This window comes from Amblyomma maculatum, chromosome 5, assembly GCF_055883805.1.
Source record: "Amblyomma maculatum isolate TAMU_Amacu chromosome 5, ASM5588380v1, whole genome shotgun sequence".
Lineage (NCBI taxonomy): Eukaryota > Metazoa > Arthropoda > Arachnida > Ixodida > Ixodidae > Amblyomma > Amblyomma maculatum.
Genome location: NC_139348.1, coordinates 153444745 through 153470147, shown reverse-complemented (window position 1 = coordinate 153470147; position 25403 = coordinate 153444745). Strand labels below are relative to the sequence as shown.

At 46.6% G+C, this 25403-nt stretch overlaps 1 protein-coding gene across 2 annotated transcripts in view; it reads left to right on the top strand.

Moving 5' to 3' along the window:
• Positions 1 to 25403, top strand: part of wake (ankyrin repeat and fibronectin type III domain containing protein wide awake) — a 442715-nt gene that overhangs the window by 388222 nt on the left and 29090 nt on the right. The window contains exon 1 of one of the 2 annotated variants that reach the window (XM_084604716.1): positions 1686 to 3816. The exons of the other annotated variant lie outside the window; for it this stretch is intronic. Within the exon in view, the coding sequence (XP_084460842.1) occupies positions 3375 to 3816 (442 nt within the window). The 5' untranslated portion in view covers positions 1686 to 3374. Of the gene's footprint in view, positions 1 to 1685; positions 3817 to 25403 lie in introns of those variants that run through there. 2 annotated transcript variants of the gene reach the window in all.

Genomic DNA, 25403 nt, shown 5'->3' with positions numbered 1-25403 from the left:
AACAAACTGCCGAAGTGTGTAGTAGATAGCCAAAATGTGGAAGCCTTTTTTGCTAACCTGAGAACCTCGAGCGTGCGAACATTGCAATGTGCCGTACAATATATGTGTGTATAATGTAATATGCACATGAGAGTATCATGCGTCTGTGTATGTAGTTGTCTTTGCATATTATAGTTTTGTATTTTTGTGTTATGTCCACCCCTGTTTGGAGTCAAGCGACTCCGCAGTATTAATAAATAATAAATAAATTTCGCCTTTGTTGGCATTGTGGACGATATGTGAGGGCACGAAATGGCTCTGGCATGGTGGTAGTTGGCGGTTGACATATGGCCTGGCACACATTGGTCAGTGGGTTGTGTAACTTCACGACACTGCATGACACGCTGGATGTCGCAGCTGGAGCTTCCAACTCGCTTTTCTCCTTTGAGATGCGAGGGTGAAATGATAGAATCATCATCATCATCATCGTCCTCAATAATTGATCCCTTAAAGGTCCCATAGGGACATTACATAACGGAGGGGGGGGGGGAGATAACTGTGTGTATATGTAGTCGTACATAAGCAAGTGAACAGAAAAAAACACAGAAATTTAATAAGAATAACAAATTATGTAGAAAGCATCAGGTGGTTACAACAATACAGGAAAAATATGAAAACACCCTTTGATCGCACGAGGGTCATCCTGCTTTAAGGCACGTTCTTACGGCTTGGATAAGGACCGGCTCTATATCCATGTCCGGTACTGTTTAGCATAATGTGGTAGCCTACGACTGTATGCTAATCAGCATGCATGAGACAATGGAGGTATGAAGGCTTTTCTTCGCATAATTTATTCTCATTTCATTGTTCTCCTTCCGTTCAGATAAGGCTGGAACAACGACGTTTTTTTTTTTTTTTTTTTTTGCACCTTTGTCAATGATGTAGTTAATAATAGACGCTTGAAGTTGCACAGTGGCCTTACGTGAATCTTCACTCGTGCGCATGTGTCCTGACGCCGTAGATTGGGCGATGGCGTGACGTCAAAGTGGAGTCGGACGTACCCCCGTTTAGTGTTCCTTTCAGTGGCGACAAGCCCCAGGTGACATTTTAGCACCCTCTTGGTCCGCCGTTAAACCTTGATAAGCGGGGCGTTGGCTTCGCAGCGGGGTAGGGGCGAAAGCGTGGAAAAAAAGATCTTTCCACCAGCGCTATCGCCGTCTCGCTGGCGGGGGGCGAGGCTGCGAGCTACGGCGGCGAGACGAGACCGCGGAGGCGTCATCGCACCCTCGTCGTCGTCGCCGCCGCGGCCACCGCGCAAGCCTTGCGAGTGAGGATAGCGCGTTTGTTTGCTGTCTTTTGCGCCCCTCCACCCCACTCACCACCACTACTTCCCTCCTCTCTCTGCTCTACTCTCACGCTAATTCTCTCTCTCTCCATCTTGCTCTTCGCAACGTGCATCTTTTGAGAAATGCGAAAGAGCGGAAAACCGACGCGAACTCGAGGGTGAGTCGGAGAGAGGACCGAGCCCTGTGGCGTCCCTCGGCCTGTAAGAGCGAAGGAGGAGAGGAAGAAAAAGGGGTGAACGAAGAAAAAGGAAACGAAAGAGAGATCAAGACAAGTCTTTTTCCCCCTTCTCGAAAGACAAGGTTGCCCGCCGCCGACGCAGCAACCCCGCTTGCTTTTGCCTCCCCCCCTTGCCGACCGGCTGGCTCAAAACGAGCCTGAACGCGGCTTCGCGCGAACGTGTTTCTTCTCTGGCTGTGGTGCATGCAGCCAAGTGCGCTCCGTCTCCGCATCACAAAAAGCGCGCGAGCGCTGGAGTAGAGACCATCTTCACAGCAGGCCTCTCCCCTTTGTTGTGTGTGAGCACGCGAGCGTGTTTCGCTTCAACTGTAGCGAGCTCCTGCATCCACCATCGCAGTGTGTCAGCCTGTGCGTCAACGTGCGTGTGCGTGTGTCTGAAGAGCGTGATTTCACTGCAGCTGACGTGCCGTCCTGCCTTCTTTCGGAGTGCTTCTAGCAGCGGCCAGCGCGTGTGTTACGTGACATCTGGAGAAAAGAAAGTCATCGGCTGATGACATGATTGATGCGTCGCTGGAGTTTGGCGGACTGCACAAGAGACGCGCTTCTGCACCGGCGCCCTCCTCCTCCTCCTCCTCGTCGCCGAAGCCGTTGTTTCGGACAGATCTCATAGAACGATCGTGAGAAAGTTTCGATCCGCGTGCATTGACGGCTTCTGCGACTGGTAATGGAAATCTCTACTCTTCCGGTCCCTGTCTAACCGTCGTGCTGGATAAGCGGACACCGCTAGTTCTGATTTCACCAGCGTTATCACATCGGGTTGCGTGTGACTCCTACTACAAGGTTATGCCCGTGAACGTGATTTTGAATGGAAGGAAGGTCGCCGTTTACCGCTATTCGCGATTCGAAACCTTCACATTTCTGGAACGAGGTGGACGACCAGAAGTCTCCAAGTCACCTGAAACCAGGCGGCGCCGAATCTAATGCATAGCGATTAGTTCACGCCCCATCGTTAGCTTTTGTCCTCGAGGGCAACTGATGAGTATGTCAGAGCGCTTGACATATGGCCCTCAACGCAGCTGCTGAATGTGGGATGACCGCCGCTCAAGACACGTTTCCCTGTCATTGTTATCTCTGTTGTATCTGACCTGCACGGCTCGGTCGCAATACAGCCGCCGCAGGCGTTCACGAAATCTCAGAGTGTGACCTTTCATAGGTCAGTATTTATTATAGCCCTCATTTACTTTTTGGCTTTTCACCAAAGAACACATTTGTCGTGTCATGTACATCTGAAGTTCTTGTTGAAGCAGCTGCCTGCGCCAGTGAAGGTCTTTCTCAGTTGAGAACAGCAGCAGCTGTGACACCATCGCAGTCCTGCAAAGAATCCAGGGCTGAAGAAATCCCTCAGGTTTGAAAACAGTGCTGCACTTTTCTATCTATTCAAATTCAGCGTCCCAGCAAGCTACCAAAGTACTTCTAGTGATCTCTGCCCAAATTTTTACTGCTATTCAGCCCAAGACCTCATCTTTTTGCGCGATTCACAAGTGCCACCAAACGACGTCGAGTTTACGAGGAAACTACCTCGTGAAAAGACTCTAACAAAAAACTCGTTTCTCAAAGTCTTTCTTGGAGCAACGTTCATAATTGTCGAGCAGCCTTCGGCCTTGTTCGATTTAGCCCTCAGGACATTGAATTATTCCTTGCCGCCTAGTCCTTCAATGTGGGAGGACCTCTCGGGAACCTCTATTTGTAAGAAGGACGGTTCCTTGAGTCCCCGAAGTCATCCAGGGCGTGTCAAGCTTGAAAACACTGTCCTTGGACTACCACGAGTGTAGACGATCCGTGAAGATCGGAACGTGCATTGTGCCAACAAGATGATGGACAAAGCGTTCAGACGACGCAAGTCTGGCCCGCCTTGCGTGTCATACCCACTGTGGCCTGCCATCGGCAAGGGTCCCGTTCGGATCATCGTCGACGCTCCTACGCAGGCGTCCAGGCGAGCTTCCCGATGGGCGAGGCGCGGCTCTGAGGCGTCGGTTGTCGTGCTCAGCAAGGTAGTGCGAAGGGGCAAGGCGTTCTGCCGAAGCCTCACACCGGAGCCACGTCTTTCGGGGAGCGAGAGCCCCGAGCCCGAACCCTGGAACGGCATCGGATTCAGCTATGGATCGGGACAGCAGCAGCGTGCCAAGTCGCTGTCGCCAGATAAGCGTGCGTCTCGTGTCAACGGCGTCATCAACGGTGTCGTCAACGGCGGTGGCAACCGCTCTACGGGGTCGACGGACGACGAGCTGGATGAGCGGTCCCTCTCCCCTTTCCGTGAGTTTTCTCTGCATTGGAGGGTCCCTTGCATTTGAGACTCCATGCGGGGCTGCTCAGTCGTTCCTGGTGGAACGCGACCTTGTACACATATAGCAATCGCATAGAATGTGCTCGTGGCAGTTACCTTTACATTTTGGTTCTAAGTGGGGAGTGAAACGCAGCCAGTATAAAATCCGATGAACCTTGCACGGCATGTAGCGAGGACAATGTGACAATCGATGAAACATGAAAGTTTGAAAGGGAGAAGGTGAAAAGGGCCCACAGGAGAAGAAGAGATGTAGTGAAGTAAAAACCTGTTGCAAGATTCATCGGATTTAGTATTAATTGTGGACACCATACCTCGAGACGTGAGCCGGTATCATAACCATGAAAACAAGGCGAGGAATATTTTCTCTGTCTCTTCAGTAGAGACGAAGTGCTGTGATAAAAAAAAAATAGAAAAATAAAATGCACTGTCAAATAAGTTGCCGTCGAAGCAGCGGCAGAACAGTGCCTGTGAATAATCATGAATACCATGCACTTGAAGAAAAAAAATACCGCCACAATTTAATGATACGTTAGACCTCTGCGTGGACAGGGACAGTATGAAAGGCACCATCGATGTTGTTAACTGCCGTTTTTGGTATCACTGTCTTGCGAGTCCTGTGTGTGTTAATTCATGCAGATTTCGATCTCGTCTTCGCGAGCTGGGCGGGGACGCATAACATCGAGGTCTATGTCGTTCGGTCGACACAGTGGCGCCGGCTCTCCCTTTATCTGTTTTTGGAATCGGCTCCTTTTATATTTTGCGCCGCTCTCGGTCACGAACGAGACGATAGCAACGCGCAGAGCAGCACTATTACGCTTTTGCAACTGTCCACGCATATGCTCTGCACTGTGAGAACAGAACACGTGGACACCTTTAGTTAAAAGTCGTGCAAGAGAAGCTTAGACTCGCACTTTAGTACTTAGCAAGTTTATCTTTGATACATTGTGCAGCCTGTACGCTGCTCACTTTCTAAATGATCGAAGCAGCAGTTTCACCACTCGGCAACGAAGTGCCTTAAATGATCAGTGCAAATCGTTAACGACTGGTATATAGAATATTTTGGCAAATGGCAAGTACGCATCGTGAACAATTTATATGCTTTTTATAACGGGTCATAGGGTGGCGGAGGGATGGGGAGTCTTTTTCTAAAACAGTCTGTGGGCTGTTTCCGGCGGATACTTACAAATTATACATTCAATCCACCTTGGATATCCGCACTTCTTCGGCAGGGTGGCCGTTTGCTCATTTTTCTCGACTCTAGCTGGTACTGTAATTGCCCTCACTATCAATGTGTCTGAAACCAAGTCAAGCGGGATTTGGCACAGGAATACTTTTACGCGTCCACATTTTAGGACAAGTATTTACAAGAATAAGCAGGCTGTTACATCAAAGGTGAACCATGTTTTGTTTTGTTTTTTAAATACCTATCTTTCACATATTGCCATGGCTTCCAAGCAACTGTATTGGCGGACATTGAAAAATTAATGAACCATGTTATCTGTCAGACTTGTTAAGTGTCTTTGATTGGTTGACTTTTAACTACCACATTAGTACAGTAGTCGGTTGTTAGTGATAGTCACATAACATATTAAAATTTCAAGAACCTGACTTCCGTGTGTGGTGTAGCTCAACAAATTTCGTACATCGCGTGTCCTTTTTGAGAAGCGCGCGCTGCGAGGCGACGTCAGTCATTTCACGTCTCTGACCGGTCACGTGTTCTGGCAAGTGGCCTGCCGCGCCCCGCGGCCCTACCCGCACTGCACTGTTCCAGCTCCACACGAGAAGGAGAGGCCATGCCGCCACGTTGCAGTGATTCAAATCGCTTTCCGGCCCGCCGGAGAGGCGCGCTTTTCGAGAAGGGCGCGCGGTGGACGACATTCGCCGAACCACAGCACCTCGGGAAACCGCGCTTTTGAAACTGAAACTAATAATAATAATAATAATAATAATAATAATAATAATAATAATAATAATAATAATAATAATAATAATAATAATAATAATAATAATAATAATAAACATTACTCGGTTATTATTAACGGCCGGCAGCAGATCTGCAATTACATTCAAGCAGCAAAGTGTAGTAGTTGAAAAGTAAACTATTAGAATTTAATTGTAAGTACCTTACCAGTTGGCATGATTTACCTATTTTCTTGTGCTAGCAAACACTGGTACTGCAACGCATCGTCGGTGTCTCAAAAAACCTACTTTTAAAATGTATTGTACAGCTTCGCTGACACCTTGTATGTTATGTACGAATTACACTTTCCTTGCCACCAAGCGTGTCTCTGTATAGGTGCGTACGTTTGTTACAAGCATCCACGTCACGAAAAGCAGTAACGAGTATAATGTTGACCGGAATGTGGTTTACATGCAGCTGCTGGCATTCTAGCGGCGTCTTGGACCTTTTAGGCCCGCACTGCTCCGTGATCACTGACATTACTCCGCTTTCGGCATATGTTGCTCTTGGCATGTGTAACATTAGCCAAGAGGCAAACGAATAGCTTGTTGACTGGAACCTAGATGTAAAACGGAACCTAATGCATTCTTTTTTTTTTTTTTTTCGCCTGCTGAACGTCACAGATGTACATTCCGCAGACCTATCAGTCAGTGTCAGCGGACGCGCAGCCAGGCATTTAAAGCGAAGCGATTATGATGGCACGATGAAACATGACGACTGCGCATTGGTTCTGCTCACTGATATTATAGAAATTTTTCCTCGTTAACGAACTTGCTCGTACTCGAAGTATCATTCTGAACTGATGCTTAAGGGACGCCGCTACACTCTTCGCCGCTGAACCCGTCGCGTTGATTCTGTTGCTGTGCGCGACGTTCAGCTTCAGAGTCGAGAGAACGAGTTTGCGCGCATGCGCAGTGGCAAATACGATGTGGAGCAGTGCAGTGACAGCGTTATTCGCTATGGCATTCTGCCTAAATGCCGCGAAATGAATGAGGCGAATTGCAGGTCAGTCGTCTATCAGTCAACCCGATTAATCAGTCAATTGAAGAATCAATCAATATCGTAATCAAATGAAGCAATTATATGAATGCAATAAGCAGCCAGTAAACAAATCACTGGGGCACCAAAAATAATGTATTCAGCCAAAGGAGCAGTCAACAAATCTTACACCAACCGTTCGCCGCTGCGCTCTTGATGTTCGGTAAATTTACGTCGTGGCTGCACCCTAGTGAAGAAAAACGGAACACTTCAGGCGTGCAGTATTGCACCAAATTTTCTCCTCCGCATTTGTCTCCGGGCGTTGTCCGTCGGCGCACATAGGGTTTTTCCCCCTTATAATCGCTCATCTGTCTTTTTCTCTCCCACGCCTTGTTAGTTGCGTACGCGACCGGCGAGGCAATAAAGCACGCCGGCAGCGCATGCTCCGGCCTTCGCCTCCGAGGTATGCACTGTGTTCCGGGATTCCTAGCTGAGGCCAGCGATTGTGAAGCAATCGATGACGACCGCGATTAAGTGGCTTTACAACCCTTGCCCTTCTCCTCCTCAGTGTCATCTACGCCTTCCCCTTAGCATTCAGCGCATTCCTCCCCACCCGCCACCGGCACGGGTTGCGCACTCGGAATGGCCCTGTGTGAGCTCGGCGCAACGAGGAAGCACTCGATGGCCTGGAGAAAACGGGGAGGAAAAAGAAAACAGAAAGAAATCATCGATATACTCTGCAGAAGGAAAAGAAAACAAAGCGATCAGCGGTAGAAACAAAAAAGAAAGTATACTCCGGAATGTGCCGTTATATTCTCATGCCCAGCATGCCTGCTTCCCTGGTGTCTTCTTTTTCTTCTATACTTGGCTTGCGAACTTTCGCATTGGTGACAGTGCTCTCAGAAGGAGGACCCTCTTAGTATTCAAGCTCCATTTATAGGCCGCACCAGCGGGAACTCTATAGTGGCCGGCGCCGGACTGTCGGTCGCCGCGACAAAGAGAGCGTGTGAGAGAAGACAAGAGAAGAAGGAATCCGCCGCTGCGAACGGCAATCGCGAATTCACGGCGCGGTATGGCACGGGCACTGCGCGCAGCTCGGGAAGGAGAACTAGCTGCGGTGGTTCCGCCTTAACGTCGCCGGCATGCAACGTTATGCGTGCCTCGAACCAGCTGTCGAAAGGGTTCCCGCGCTGCAATCTGAATTGGGCTGAGAGAGCGCGTGATCGCATTTAGAACTGCAGCCTCTCCAGTTTCCAAGAGCACGAAGCCCACACGCGCCGGAGCATTGCCGGTGGCGCGTATATAGCGTGCCGGTTTGCATTTGAATCGCCCATTATGTAGGCCGAGATGGTGGGACACTTCGCTTTGGTCGTGCGGGTGAGGCCGTACTTATAGGTACGCACCCGTGAGACCTTGCCGGGACGGAAGTCTCGGTAGCCCGCTGGAATACGTGTTATCGGGAGGTCGACCTCTCTGATAATCATCGTTCGAGTGTACCTCTCTGAAATGTACACTTTACATATTCTAAAAAGTGGCCAGAAGGGCCCGAAGGATAAGTGCTTCTCTGCTTCTAGTGAAACTGCTTGCTTATGCTCGTTCGAGCAGGGGATGGAAGCGATTCCGCTGCCGTTTTAATGTAACGCTGAATCCGCGCAATGTAATGTGAGAAGCGAGTATAATGACATTTCTTCTTATGACTGAATTTTTGTGTACGCACCAAACAATTATAAGCCGACGTATGGAGTTCGAATCGAATGTTTATAAATATTATTACCCACTTCTCTGCGTTTACGTTGGACGCGAAAACCCTTCAGTACAAAAAGAAAAAAAAAACGCAGCCAGTTTACGTCTTTTGTTTGCGTAACACTTATATCCATAGTAAACGGCACCCAGTCTTCGCGAACCCATACCCACTTAAGGGCCTGATGCATGGATGTACACGCAGTTGTCTGTTTCGTACAACGGTTGGCATGCACCATGGCTGGAGGCATGCCTCACTGGTGTACATGTCGGATTTACCTATACACCCGTAGACTGCACGCCAGAATGCACAAGATTAGCATGCATTCGTACTTTCTGGTGTACAATTGGCGTGCCGACATGCAGACATACTGGTTACCAGCCTGCGCAGTATGTTATCACGCGCCCACGGCGGAAAGGGAAAGAGTTGTGTTTCGAGAGAGCAAGACGTCCTGAGAGCTTACACTGCTCGGCAGGAGCGATCGGATTGCTCTTTACGAGAACACTATTGTCGATTGTGACATCGGGAATAGAATTACGGGAAAAGCTCGTTTTTTTTTCTTTTTTTCCTTGTTATAAATCCACCGTTAGTGCGCAAACGAGACCTCCCCACTCCACATTTACTGCTTCCGGTACGTGTTGTCACGCTATGCAAGTGACGTAAGAGAAAGCCGGGTATCCCATGAGGAAAGTCGCTGAATTTTGTTGCTTTTCCAGTGTAAGGGAAATAATTGTCGCCGATGTGAGTTATAGAGAACAGGAAGCACGCTGTGCCGTGAAAGTAGATGCGCTTGGGCGAATCACCTGTTCACGCAAGTCGACTCATTGGTAGCATTAATAGGCTGTTTCCAGCACGCGTGGCATATATATTTATTTTGGAAGAGGAGAGGAATGGTATGACTAGTTGGACGCGCCTTACGAGCCCAAGGCGGTAACTCAGTAACTTTGCCGTTGGGCTGATAAAGTATCCGTGTGCACTGTCCTGTTTTAGTGCGCTGTAAAATAAAATAAAAAGATTGGGATGGAGCGCATTTGGCAAGCACTCGCAGATTATGACTAGCAGCTTGCCGGTATCGCTCAAGAGGAAAGTATACAACAGTTGCATCGTACCTGTATTCACCTATATGGTACTGAAACGTGGAGGCTAACCAAGAGAGTTCTACTTAAGTTGAGGACAACCCAGAGGGCTATGGAACGCAAAATGGTAGGGGTAACATTAAGAGATAGGAAGCGTGCAGAGTGGGTCAGAGAAATAACTCAAGTTACTGACATTCTAATGGAAATCAAGAAGAAGAAATTGACATGGGCAGGACATGTAGTGCGAAGAGAGGATAACCGATGGTCGCTTAGGGTAACCAACTGGATTCCAAGGGAAGGAAAGCGTAGCAGGGGGCGGCAGAAAGTTAGGTGGGCTGATGAGGTTAAGAAGTTCGCAGGGGTTAAGTGGATGCAGCTAGCACAGAACCGGGTTAATTGGAGAAATATGGGAGAGGCCTTCGCACAGCAGTGGGTATAGTCAGGCTGGTGATGATGATGATGAAAATAATTTCAACCAGTATAAAGTAATCCGCAGCTGTCCACTACGGCTCAAGCTGTTGTGCCTTTTTATAAAGTTCTTTATAGCGGCCATAATGTTTATGAGCAAGTTTGATTTGAAAGCCAAACCGACCAAAGCCAAATACGAGCGACACGAGCCTCTACGTAGGGCGCCAAACCTCCATCCTGCAGCCACCTCACCTCATGGATGATGATGATGATGATGATGAGCAACCTTTATTAATACAGAAGTGAGAGAGCAGAGCCTATATGGCCCAACGGAACTAGGTTTGCATCCCTAGTCCTTGGTGTCATTGGTCGAAGCCGCTGCTTTTGCTCGTCGAACCAGAGCTCGTTGATTATCTAATCCAGAGCAGTTTAGCAGGGCAGCCTCCCAGGCCTTTCGGGTAGGGTTGGGGATGGGGATAAGGTTTGGGTTTCGTTGACACTCCCATATCATGTGAAAATTGTCTGCCAGTTCTCCTCAGTACCTGCAGCGTCTGTCTACTTTAGAGTCGAAAAAAAAAAACAGATTATGGCTGGGCATGAACCTTAATTTGCCTACGGAGGAAGAATAACAGTTGATTCGTAGGATACGTATATCTAGAAAAGGACGCAGGCATTTTCTATGTATGTCGTCAAATGTAGTTTCTACAACGTGTGACGAATAGGGTACGCTAGTTAAGGAGAGATTTGCGCTCTTCTTTTCTCGCCGAAAAAAAAAAGAAAAAAAGTGGATTTGTTTTGGACACGGGCTCTATGCTTTCCTAGTGCCGCGATACAAGTAGCTCGTGTATATGCGAATATTGCACACTATTGGACTTCTAATATAATATAATATAATATAATATAATATAATATAATATAATATAATATAATATAATATAATATAATATAATATAATATAATATAATATAATATAATATAATATAATAGAAAGAGAATTAATGCGACGCGAGTAATCTAGTCGATGTATACAAGGTTTTCCTGTAACGTTAAGCCGGAATTTTCTGGTCAGTAGGAGAGCATCAAAGCACCCCGGCCAATTTATCGCGTGTAAACACGTGTACTACGTGCACGCGAGGCATATAACGTGTTTTGGGCGCAGCTGGCGTTCTTGGCTGGACACAAAAAGAAACACTCGACAGAGCTTTCAGGCTAGCTCGCAGGTTGTTGCTGCAGGGGAACTTATCCGTGTTGCCCGCGCGGCAAGGCCGTTCGAGAGCCTTGGGTTTAAATGGTTAGATAAAAAAGAGAGAAAGGCGAAACACTTTCTCCTTTTACGTGAGCGAGGGAAAACAAGATAAGAATTCGCGGGCATCTGGGCTTTGCGCGCAAGTGCTGAAAACAGCCTCTGAGGCGGCGGCACGTTACCGGATTCCGCTATATATTGGCTGCTGTTTTTGACAGTACTCATAAATAACTGATGTGTAGAGCGATTACAGGTGGGAAAGGGTGTGGGGGAAAGGGGATTGAAGGAAAGACTTAGCGCAAAGCGCGGATGCTGCGCAAAAGAAAGACATAAATAATACGAGACGGAGCATGGAACCATATGGAACGCGACAGTTGGCGCCATCATATGCGACGCTAGTTTTTGAAGCGCATAAAAACATGTTCGATAACGCTTTAACGCCACGGACAAGACGCTGGCGCCGGCCGTCTTTTCGAAAGCAGGATTAACGGATAGCCGTCATCCATCTTGTTGGTCGCGTGTTTACTGAATTCCATCGCACACATATATTTCGAAGGTGACGAGAATTTTGACCGGATGGTTGGTAGTGATGGCGAGCATTGGCAAATGCTTCAACAGTTCTTCCCTGATACTGTAATTAATCAGGTGCTCACGTGATGTATCGTGAAAAAGGAGAACGCGAAGCAGGAAGTGTTCGGCTGCGCTCTATTCCAAATCCGTCCGCTGGTTTTTCTTTTTCTTTTTTGCACAGTGCCTCGAAAATTGGAAAGGTTTACATGGAAACAGCTCCTTGCCGACCACGAGAGAGGCGCTGCAATATCGATTACATGCGTGGTAATCACGTAGTGATTTCACACCGCGTTCATCTGGTGTAAATGTAAATTAGCACGGTCTGTGGGGGGCAGGCTAAGGGCTTTCATATTCAGTGCTATTGATACGAGCAAAGTGGTTCGAAGGTACAATGATTCGCTGCTTATGCCGGCGAGCAGAGTGATAGAACGCGCCGCGCAAAATAAAACAGTTGACTACCGAAAAATGAGGTGGTTGATTACAAGCAGACAGAAGATATCGGTGGATGATGCGTTCATCAATTTTCTAATATTGTTGTACAGTAAACCTAAAATTTCTGAAATGTCTCGACAAGAATTTATTCACGCTACCGTTTCAACCGGCCGTCCTTGCGGAAGGAGTCTGAGAACATTTTTTTAGTTTTCTCCGAGAGCCGTATACGAAGTACTCTTATAGTTTTCACTATGTCATAAGCTCCAACTTTTCGCTTATGAGATAGTTTGAAATGCTAAAAAATTCAATTGCGCTTCTCTTACGACTACGTCAAGCTACCGGAAATACCCAAACTCTTTCGCATCCCATTTGTCAACGCATGGTTAAAGTGTCGGCTGCCAGATATACAGGAGGCCTATTGCAAGATAAAATTGGCGCAATAATTTTCGTGCTCGCTAAGTTGCACTGGCAGGTGACGTAGCGGTTCCTGAATTATTTTCTTGATTTTCTGCCTGTCGCTGCGTAATTGGCAAACGGGTCTTTGCTGCTTTTTTTGACGCGATAATGTTAAAGGCTCCGTTCTCCAGAAAGGCCCGCGTCGTCGGCGTGGGCGTTATGAGCGGAAAAACACGGGCATGTCTCAGCAGGCGACCAGGTGACATTACTGGGCGCTTATTGGTCGGCAGGTTTTGTGACGTCACGCGAGCGCGCTGCATGACCGACGTGGCAGCGCTTCTAGAGGGAAATGCAAGATATAGGAATAGAGGAGCCCTCTGGGACTCTTGGCTTCCGGCTGAGACGCCCTGCCCTTAGCCCACGCAGCCACGTTCGTTCGTACGACGTGGCAGAAGCGTGGGTTTTATCTATCTATGTCGTGTAGTCTTTCACACAGTAGAAGAGTAGCTTAAGAATTTGTGCATGTTAATGAGTATGTGTGCTGAATTAGTTATTGATTCGCTAGGGGGAGCCAGAGACGCGAGCCATGTCGCATTATAGCTTTAAAGAAGGAGCTGAAATGCACCCCCCCTCCCTCCCCTATTTTCAGCCGTTAGGCGTTGCGTTCATAAATCATAGAAATTAGCCAATTTCACTATGCTGCAAAACATTTTCTTAATACGTCTGCATTTTTTATTTTTACATTTGTGCAACCAAGGAAGCATAAGTGATGACCGTTTTCTTGCGTTTTCCGTGCTTTGCCTTACTTTATTGCTTCGCGAAAAAGAGAGAGAGAGAAGGCAGCACGTTTGGCCAACGGCATTATTCTTGTTTGGAGTAGAAGACCGTCGTAACGGCCTCTGTTCGAAGGCCCGTGTAATGGATACGGCATGATGGGCTACCCCAACCAAGTGTACAGAAATTCACAGGGAAGAAAACAACTCCCGATGATGCTGATGTTCACTGTATAATCCCACCTTGGAACGGTGTCCAGTCAGCGACGGGCGTGAATTTATTTCACTTGCGCGAGGCGTATGTCGCCGGAGGTGTTGAGACTTCGTGTTCAGCATGGAAACCACACGTCTCGGCGCCGACGCGTCGGTGTGGTCCCCTCGACTGTAAACAGTGTAGGGACGTGATTGAGAGGCCGATCGTACTGTTTCCCGTGTTCATTCGTCAATAACAAAAAAAAAATCGAAGATTAGACACGCAAAGCTCGGACTCCTGGCACTGAACGCGGCGTTGTTTACTTTATCCGGCGTATTGCACTTAAAGCGGCTTAGAGGAATGAGAAGCACTCCAAGAGCGAACACGGGTCGTTCATATTACCTGGAAAGAAATTTTTCACGCAGTCTGATCGCCGCGTAGAGTGCGCAGACTTTTGCCGGTTTGCGTGTCTTGTCTGCGGGCGAAATAAATTGCCGGATGGCGGCGCCGGTGTGTCGCGACGTGTCCAGCCTAGGTATACACACACATATCCACGTGGTACTAAACGGGAAGCTTCAGGGATTAGCGAGGCGCACCTGAACGCTTCTCTACAATTTTTACCTTTTTTTTCTCTCTCTCTCTCCTTATTTCTTTTACTGGATCAGTACCTTGTGAAACTTGAGCAAGGAAATGGCGTCAAGAATGCGGCATCGCATTTGCCGCGAGACGGAATGATAACCGCCACGCACCGTGCTTTCCGGTGTTTGACTCGAATTTTCTTGCTGATTGCCTCGATCCGGAGAAAAACGGAGTTCGATCGATGCAATCGAGCAATCAATTAACGGTTGCATCCCGGCGGATTGCAGCGCGACTGTGGCGCCTCTGCCACAGCCGGCGAGCAAAGAAAAATGTGCGGAGAAATCTGCGGGGGTGTTGGCAACATTCCGTGCGGACCATTTACGTTATGAGACACGTGACTCGCGTCCGTCTCATAAATTCCTACCTGGGAGAAAAACATGTTTACGTTAAGGGACAGCTAACGCACTCGCATGGTCCAGCGCAGTGTCTTTCGCTTTGCCACACGCCCAAGATTTTTTTTCTGGACATCATAGTTTCTTTTAATCCGGCGCCCAGCGCTTGATTTGTGGAGACGCGAGCACTACATTACAAAAGCGATGGGTTCTTCCACGCCCTTCGCTAATGGCTGTAGCGATAACGTGAAGCCTTAGGAACGTAACGCGTGTCTATGCCAAACGCTTGCATTGCTGAAATGCCTGCGTGCTGCAGTGTTGTTACCGCATAGCCAACAACGAGAGCACGGTGTGTACAGCAAGGATTTTCTCCAGTCTTCGCCGGGCGTTTTAAAAGCGTTACGTATCTAAAATACGGTTTGTTTTTTGCACCACTATTTCTATGCCCATTTGTATGACTACTACGGTTGTTTTTATACAAATACATTGACCAGGATAAAAAAAAAATATAAGGAAGCTTGGGCTTGTTTGTACATGATTGAAGGGAACAAAATGTAGCGCACCAAGACATTGACGGAGAAAGGAGACACACACAACATTATAAGGTCGATTAACTCTCTAACGTGAAACTGAGCGCAGCTATTTGACCGTTTTTGCGATATACTGAGTCAAAGAATTTGAGAAATACGCGGCTATGTTCGCGCCCTCTAGGCACGAATACTCCTATAAGGGAGTACAAATGGTGTAACGTGTCTTCTAGTGCACTCCCTAATAAGGAGGGTATTCTCATCAAATCTCGGGGTAGATTTTTGCGCACTAAATCTAAAGAATTCTTTACTGTTGGCAACAGAAGCATATTCCCACCACAGATAATACATTTTATGCAGTCAGCAATTGCAGAAGACATTTAAACTTGGCCCTAGAAATGTTGTGGGTAGAATTGAGAGATCGAAATCTCGGGTAAAATATCTGTAACAGCGACACCTGCTTTCTTTGCTGACCACGGCTATTTCGCATGTTTGGTGATGCAAATGTACGCCAGGACTTGGGCGGCATACTTTGTTTTTCGATAGGGGTGTGCTAGAGGACATGATACTCCCTTTTTACTCCCTCATAGGCTTATTTGTGTTTAGAGTACAAAGCACTCTTTTCGTCAAGATTCGAATAGAATTTCTAAGAAGAAGAAGAGCACGAGCGAGTGGCGTTGCTCGAGCTCGTAGTCCTGCTTCCTCTTCTGTGAAATCCCAATTTGCTCATGATTTTCTCTCGGTCACATCGACAACACCACCAACGTCGACGCAGCTCAACCAATGAAAGGGCGCATGCGCCCTAAATGATTGGTGGTATTTACTGGGTTTAATGACTGTATGCATACTCGGCATGAGGGCGCTTCTCTTTATTTATTTATTTTTTACTGTTTTTCGCCGGGCAGCTGTTTTTGCATTCGAATGGCACTCAAGGTAGCTCCGTCTATTTTTTGTGTTTGGCGATAACAGGTTAAGGACTTCCTGAGCGTCAGATCTGCATCAAATGGTTGGTGTAGGCTGCTAGCCTCAGCGATCGGCGCTCAAAACTGTCGATGTCGTGTAATTTATCTGCGGAATCAACCGATGATTGCGGCATTTGTATTTAATTTTCGGCCTCTACTATCTTACGAAAGCACCGTTTTCAGTGATAGAAGTGCTTTTTGTCTTTGCAACTTAGTGCGTATCAATAGAGTTCAAGTTCAGTTTAGAAGGGTAGATGCTTGGGCTTGTTGGTACATGATTGAAGGGAACAAAATGTAGCGCACCAAGACAAGGACGGAGAAAGAAGACGCTTGGTGCTCTAGTTCAATTTGTTATTGTTTCCGTTTAAAATGAGAAAGTTGTATAAACATATCGGTAAATTTTAGGCATTTCAAGGCACTCATGCTTGCAAGAATCAAGCCGACAGACAAGTTCACTGGAGACGCTTTTAGGTAGCTTGGGACTCAGAAGCGTCCATCTTTAAGGCGACTTCGATCCTGGCGTCCGTTTCGCGTGCCGGGTTCGCAATGTTTTTCTGAAAGATCTTTTTTTTTCTTTTAATTTCAGCGCATTTTTATTGCGCATGCACATTGGTCGATACTGCAACTTGTATAGAAGATATAGTATTTGGTGCTGTCCAGGCGGCTTCTACAAATCAGAAAGGAACGCCCAAAGTAAGTAGCAGGGGAATTATAACTATGACATCTATGGAGATTTGACTAAAAAATTAACTTTACTTGCGCGGGGAAAAGGGAAGGCAAACACGGCGCGGGCGAGAAAATCAGTGCGAGCTAACACGCTCAGAAGTTAATTTGCATCAGTTTCACGCGTCTTGGCGTTCAGCCTTGCGACTGGGGGTCGGTGCCGCCGTGCCCTCCGGTGCATATATATACACCTTTAATCTTGCCCGCGGCTGACCGGCCTCCTGAGCGAGTGCAGGGCTGCTCGCGCTGAAAAATAACATGTATCGGCAGTTTCTTATCTACGCACTTGCGAGGAGTGCGTTAGACGCTTATCAGATACCGGCCGAGTATGTATGTACAAGCTTCGTACCAGGCGCCGCCACAGCCTGTTGGCGTTATCGCATACATCTCCACGCGTGGACAGACTGCTAATAAATAAACCGCGTGTGCATACTTCTGCAGTACCTTGGTCGACTTGTTTCTTTTCTTATGTTTTGTCCCTTTTACCTCTTCTACTCGCGCACGCTCCTGGCGGAGGTGCGCCTTTCGCACTGTCGCGGTGTGCGAGTCCGAAGAGTCCTGAGCCGCGGGGATAATTAAAATACTGCGATTCCACTCCTTAGGTCGATTACATTCTCCACTTTCCTGAACTTCGTCGTCAGTGGCTCAAAACGATGTTATAACTAAAAGAAGCAGGGATAGATGTCTGATGAACCGGCATTTCTGTTAGCCCTTATTCATGCACTGCGCTTATTATAAGGCCCGCAGAGTCTTCATGGAGATTTGCGATGGTGGCTCAGTGGTAGGGACGCTGGACTGCTGATCCTGAGGACGCGGACTCGATCCCGACTGGGTTTCGATGGAGGCAAAACGTAGGTCAGGTATAAAAAAAGAACCGCTCTTTTGATTGGTCAAAATTTGGGTGTTTACGGATAGTGGCGGCCCCTCCGGCCGTTGAAGGAAACTGCGTCTAAGTTGCAAACTTCTAGATTGCTGGCAAATGCACAGCATCTGGGAAACAAAACCAGCTTGAGAGATGCAGTACCAAAATTATTAAAGAGGACAGCCGTAGAGATAATTAAGGGGACAAGCAAGAGGAAAAGAAGCAATTTTTCAGAAGGTAATGGCGGCAATCGCAGATAGTTTTTATTAGTCACTTCTAGGTGGCGCCGCAATTCATAAGCGCCCTAAAGCTATTCACTTTTTGAAGCGGAGTTTCCCAAATGGTCTGATCAAAAAGCTCTGTGGGAGCCTTGGCGGAGTCGAAGCCAGACGGGTCTATACTGCGCCTGCGCAAACGGCGTCCGCTGAATATTGCCGTCTGCGCTATTCTGAGAGTCTCATAACAGAGCATGCACTAGTGAAAGAAAAAATAAAAACAATGTGATGGAGATCTGGACCCTGATTTAATTCTTTTTTTTTTTTCTGCAAAAAAGTCAGCCCCTCACAATAGAATACAATGGCAGCCACGCCGCAAAGCTGTTCGAGAACACACCCTGCATATTTCTTTATCGTGTTCTTAGTCTCTCAGAAGTCGGGCTCGAAGCACACCGCTATGCGCGTGTAGTTTCTCGACGCCCGCTTTTGTCAGTACTAAATTTTCCCGCGGGGCTATATAGCAATGGACAGCGATTACAAGACGCGTGAGCTCTCAGTTTATGACGCACGTATGCAAGGCCTAGCGCGGCTACTGCACGACCTTTTCTGCATTGTTGCCGCCGCGAGCGGCCGTGCCACCGCGCACTTTTCTTTTTCATTCTCCCTTTGTCTAATTCGACCTTAGAAGCCTAGGCTCTACTTAAATGGGCTGCTTCGTGTTACTTCTATCTCTCTGTCTATCTCTTTTTTTTGCTGCCATCCGAGACGTGGCGTCCTTGCGCCGTTTTTTTCGGAGCCGGAAGGCATATCGGAGCCTGCGTGCATATGTCCGGCTGTGGGAGCTGCAGCACTCGATCGGCTTTTGCCGACCACATCGGCGGTTCGAGGTTACTCTGCATGATGTATAGCAGTTGGCGTAGTGGAAACGTCGCAGTGAAGAAAGCGTTTATTTCTACAAACGTATATCAAATATATATTTAAAATGCTTTTTCAATCGTAAAATATATGCCCGATCACTGGCGGGGGAAACCTGTGTCTAGGATGTTTGTCCTCTGTATTTAAAATAGTCGATATTTATATATATATATATATATATATATATATATATATATATATATATATATATATATATATATATATATATATATATATATATATATATATATATATATATATGTATATATATATATATATATATATATATATATATATATATATATATATATATATATATATATATATATATGCATAGGATGCGCAGATTTATGAGGTGGAGGGTATAGCTGAGGCAGGAATTGCAGTAGTGTAAGATAATTTCATGGTATAGGTGAGTACGCATTTCCGCGCGTTGCGAAAGGAAGGTTGACCGTCCACTGCCCGGTTAACGAATGTCACATTACGGTGGAGGCAGAATGTAAGAACTCTGGCTCGGAGTGATGTTGACCTTCTGCGCACGTTAAGGAATCCCAAAAAAGGAAGATTAGACCAGAGCGCTCCGCTATGGCCTCCTGCTTATCCCATGCGTCTCATGTGGACTCCGAAAACCATACCATAGCCTACCCTACCATACCATAGCATGACATGACATAATATACCATAACATACCATACCATACCATACCATAGAAACCATCCCATACCATACCGTATCAGACAACACCATAACGTACTTACCATGCAATATCAAGCCATACCGTACCATATCATTCTGGAGCATATAGCGTATGACATATAAAATATCATGCCATATTCCATACAGTATACCGTGCAATACCGTATCATCATTCCTACTGCTGCAATAAAGAAAAAAAAAACAAAAAACAAACGCAGCAGTTGACAACACTCGCCTTTGACCCGGCGGCTTCGCTGTATTACATCTCCAAGCAGGTACAGGAGTTAACGAAATCAATAATTTAATATTACACTCCATTTAACAAATGAAAAACATGAATATCATTGATCTTACACTTTCACCTTGTAATCCTATAATCTCATCTTGCGATCCAATTTCCGCTTCTTTACCAAGGAAATGTTTAACAATGGACCCTTTCCATGCCTTATAAGAACAGGTTGGAGTGGATATGGGCTACTGTCACGTATCCGGGCGCAGCCCCAAAGACGGTGCATGGCATGCAGGCTCCTGCCTTGCCCAAAGTAACGGCGCCAAATGACCGACCTTCAATGTCTACTCCTGCAGAGACGTCAATACAATGCTGGCTCGGGAAATACCTAGCTGCAAGAACTAATCAGGGGGCTTTTCTTAGTTAGCTCTCAGTACGGGAAGGAGACGCCTTGAACTTGGGCGCAGTACGGTTGTTCTTGCAGCGTCTTCAGACACGTTAGGAATTCGACGTCAGTGATGGAGCAGGCCGACGCTATCAGGGCACTGCAAGTGCTGCCTATTCCCGGCTTTATGCTCCTGCATGGGGCTTCCTGTTCACGGTCGGTGGGTGTAATCCTCTCTTCTCGGAAAGGAATCCACTGCTGAACCGGATTCTAGGCGGCCTTCGAGCCCAGCTCTGCTTTGGTATAGCATACTGTGCTCGATGCCGTGCGGTTACGTACATCCCTGCGACGCTGAATCCTTGGGTATATGGATGAGCCGTGTTTTCTCGCATACTTGCACATTTTACAGCAGCTTTTCTTTTATCTCGCGTGTTTCTTCTAGCGAGACATAATTCCATCATTCATAGCCTCAGTCAAAATTTTTCCTCATTGTAATTGACTCGGTAGCTTACAGCAGAGGCTTCATAGGAGGGCAGCTATGGACAGTGAGGAAAATATTCGTATGAAGGATATACGCTGTAACTCTCATTGTCAGTTTTGACTCAAGAGCTTACAGCATAATTTTCATACGAGCACTTTCCTCACTGTCCACATAGCCTGTCACTTTGAATCTAACCGTGAACATCCCACTGCATGTACCCCATGGATTCCCCAGCAGGTTCGACGTTCTGTCCAAGGCGCTTCAGGATAGTCGTCGCAGTGATACATGCCAATAGTTTTTTTGCTTAAGCTAACTGCCAAATATTTACCGTACTCTTAGAGTTAGGCGTGCCCTTCAGGTGCTCTCCAACGCCGGGGTGTATTAATAAACGCCGGTCTATTCGTCCGAAACAATAACTGAGGATATATGTATATCGCCTACACCAGCAGATTCATCATAGAGGGACATATTTTACTGAGGTAACATACTTGTAGTTATGGTACAGTAGAACGCAACTTCATTTGTTGTTTAGGTACAGTTCAGTTCAGTTCAGTCGTTCAGTCGTGTCCGACTCTTCGTGACCCAATGGACCATATCACGCCACGCTTTCCGGTCTCTCACTATCTTCCTAACATCACATAACTTCATCTGCAGCGCCTCGAGGATGCCATCTAACCATTGCGTTCGCTGCCTACCCGTTCTCCGGTGACCGTCAACCTTTCCCAACATCAAATCTTTCTCCAGCGACTCCTCTCTTCTCATCAGATGAGCAAAGTAGCTGAGCTTTAACTTTAGAATTTGACCCTCCAATGAGAAGTCAGGGTCTATGGTCGACAATATCAACTGATTTGATCTTCTGGCCGTCCAAGGAACCCTCAAGAGTCTCCGCCAGCACCACAATTCAAATGCGTCAATTCTTCGGCGGTCAGCCTTCTTCACAGTCTAACTCTCGCATGCATACATCACAACTGGAAAGGTACAGTCTTTGTCAAAAGTTTAGAACCCAGAGGGTTTGCTTCAGAACCACACTGTGTGGTTCATAATGTATTCCCGATGTTACAAACCTCCTGAAGTTGGAATAATTTCTCTCTCTCTCTCTCTCTTGCTGTGCCCTGTCTAATGGGAATGACTTCCAAGAATACTAAAAGGACGCCACTGCACAGCATGAAAACATACGCCCTGATCTCTAAAACTGGCAAATACTGTACATGCCCTACACCGGCCATTTTAATGGAGACTACGTGACCATCACGCGAGAGAAAGGCTAATGGTTCTGCTAGGCCGAACGCTGTATGCGTTGCAAGGAGAGCGAGTCAGTGCAGTCAAGATGACCGTGTCGAACTCGCTTGGTCCAGAGCCGATACTAATGCAGCGCTTCGCCCGACGTTTTTACACCTCTCTCTCACACGTTTTCTTCCCTCCCAGTTTCCTTTAAGCGCCTCGGCATTCGCTTATACCTTTCACTGTAACAATGCGCCCCGCCTCTTCAGAACAAACAGAAAGGGTTTTAACCTCGGGACGGTCGTTTCGTCGCGTTTTCTCGTTAATATGAGTTCCACGCGCACGAGTTGTGGCGGATCGAAAAGTGCGTTGTCCCATCGGAAGGCTAGATTAAAATATTAAGCAGTGTGCCAATTGCGTGTGTATGTTCAGAGGAAGAAAATTAAAAAAAAAAAAACGAATGTGAACTAATGAAGAAAAATGCCTAACGAGAGTTCTTGTAGATGAGAAGAAGGCCAACAGCATCGTATGAAAAATAAACATAAAAAGAAAAAGAACACTGGTGTGACGCGCCAATGCGACTGGCATGACAGATCTGTGGTCGCCGTCCACTCAACTCTCTAATGAAGCCAGTCAGTTGAACGAGCACGTATTGGCCGCGCGCGAGACACTCACGAGCACGACCTTGTAGCGTGGAGTTGTCATTGAAGTCAATGTCGGGCGAGGACATAGCATGTAGTACATATACGTGCGTGTATGCTTGCATACACGCGCGCACGTACTAGTGTATATACTATATACGCGTACGGACACGTATCACCACACGAGGCCACGGTATGAAGCGCGGAATCCGCATTCCGCTGTCGCGTCGACTTGGTCCGATTTCCCGGCTCGGACTTTCCCGACGCTCAGCGGGAACGCTTGTTGTTGCGTCAGGTATGAGCGATACTAAAAATGAGGGCGATTCGCGCGATAAGCGTTTCTCCGCGAAGAAGAAACGGATGCGACCAGCGATTCTGTGTTGTCTCCGTTCCGAGAAAAAAAAAAAAAAAACGGATCTTGGAGGACACCGGTTCGAAGACATGCGGGCTGCTGTTGGGAAAAAAAAAAAAAAAAAAAAGAGCTCTCTTTAAATGAAAGCTTTAGACGGTGAAGGGTTCGGCATCGACGCGGGTCAGAGGTCCCGGATGATGGAATATGTGACTGGACAGCTCTGAACAGCGATGCGCGGTCGCCTCCAGGTACAACGGATGATAAAACGTATTTGCTGTTAGATGCGATATTTCATGAATCGTGATAACTATGATTATAAGTCGCCAGTGTCAGCTCGTATCGTACTGGGCTGTCGATGCCCGCGTTGCTCCATAAAAATGAACGAGTTGTAACTGCCTTGACGCAAGAGGTGTTCTCTGAAGACTACGTGAAAGGCACGAATTTGCTCTCTCTTCATCAGCATAAGATTGCGTGTGTTGGACCCATTATGTTGGCATAGATTTGACACGCATATTGAAACATTCATTGGTACTTTGTCCCGTCGCTCTGAGAAGAGATACGACATTACTTCACAGGTCTAGCAGGCTCGTAGTATGTGGCCGAGCATAAAATTCTAGTTCAATCTTCAAAAATGTGAACCGGATTTTCGCATGTGCTCCTGCCTCGACGCAGCAGTCGTCGACCTACTCAGACTCGTGCAATTTTCTCTTAACGCGATAGCTGAAAGGTTCTGTAGAAAATCTGCTTCAGCGTTGGCGTTTTGAGCTAAAAACCATAGGCGTGCATCTGGCAGGTGCTATAGTAGGCAGGTGAGATGGCCGTGCTCGGATTGGTCGGTAGGTTGCGTGACGTCACTAGACGTTATGACCAACTCGGATTTCTTCTCTTTTAGACGAGAGGTTGAGATGGGAATAGAACACTCCAGGACCCCTTTATCCTGAATCGAAACGCTGCCACTATAGGCCACGCAAGCACATTTTACGGCTTGGTTAAAGCGGGGCTCTATATAATTTACGTCGAGCGATCTTTCACATAATGTGACACCTTAATACTGTGCGCTAATACGTACTTAGGAGATAATCATCATCATCATCATCATACTGACTGTACCCACTGCAGGGCACGGCACTGTAGGAGATAATAGAGACATAAATTGAAGGATCAGTGATTAACAAGAGAACAGCGAAGTGCACGTGCGCGAAAGAGCCAATAATGTTGTCGCGTCATACCCTTAAAGGTGGAGCATAAGTGTTTTCATTTTTTTTGTGTTGCATTTAGGTGAGATCCTTTCATTTCAAACAGTATAGGGCATATGGAACCATGCGTGCTATGGGTAATGAGAGGACGGGCATTGATAGCCTTCTGAGTGATGCGCGAATTCGCCCTCAATTTTACGAATTGCCTTCAGTCTCTCTTCCATATATATATATATATATATATATATATATATATATATATATATATATATATATATATATATATATATATATATATATATATATATATATATATACACACACACACAGGCTATAGCATGCGTCTATTCGCAGTACATATGCTAGCTTTCTCAACGTTGCAGCTTCTTCGCTACCTGCTTGTCGCGAATAGAGTACGGTACTTTATACTCGGTTTTTAAACGTTGCCGAATGTACAGAAAAATTATCTGCACGTACTCGTGAGTGTGTTGTATATATGCACATGTTAGAAAGAAAACGAAATGTGGTAATGCTTTGCAGCTGGTTATTGTTCGTTACGTAAGTTTCAGAAAATGGGGCGATTGCAGCTTGCGTCGTGCGTTATCAATCAGCAGTTTTGAAATGCGTCGACGAATCAACGGCTGGTCGCTCACGCCTGTGGCTTTTTACGCTCAAACACTCACCGCATGAATGGATTTTAATCAGCAGCGGTGTTCAACAGAGGCTTTGTCCTCGCTTAATGCTATCGGATTTTCTTATCACTTGATGGACGCCAAGTTATGCGGCTTTCAATTGTTTTTTTTTACCTATATCTATCTTACATTCTGAGATGACATCTAGTGCTTTATACCAGCGATGAGTACAAATGCCGAGGAGTGCTGGCGTGCCTTTTCTCAGTTGTTACTTCGGTCGGTTCAATTGATCACCCCTGCTTGGAGTCAAACGACTCCGCAGTATTACTAACTTAATAAATAAATAAATTCACACATCTGAAATACATACAAATCATCCCAGTTCGTACGCATGCAGATAGTAGAGAGTCGCGATTCTGTCTCCTCATGTGGAGTGCTACTGTTTTCTTTTTTCTCTCTCTCTCTCTCTTACGATAGAAAATGGCATTGGTTAGTTTTACAGGTACACTACTATTTTTTGCGCAAGTTGTCGATTTCTCTTAAAACATTGAATATATTTTCTCAAGTTCCCTCTTAATTTGTTCTGCCCATGGGCACTTACTTTTTTTATTGATCGGATGGCGATGTTTTTCTAGCACAGACTTGCACCGTGGGTACAGAATAGGGACCCGCGTACATTTATCACGCCAAGTCAGCAGCTCATATTTGGTTCTCACTATTTTCCTTATTTTCTCCTCTCGTGAAACACTCCTCGTTTGGAATGAAGTCATCTGAGTGG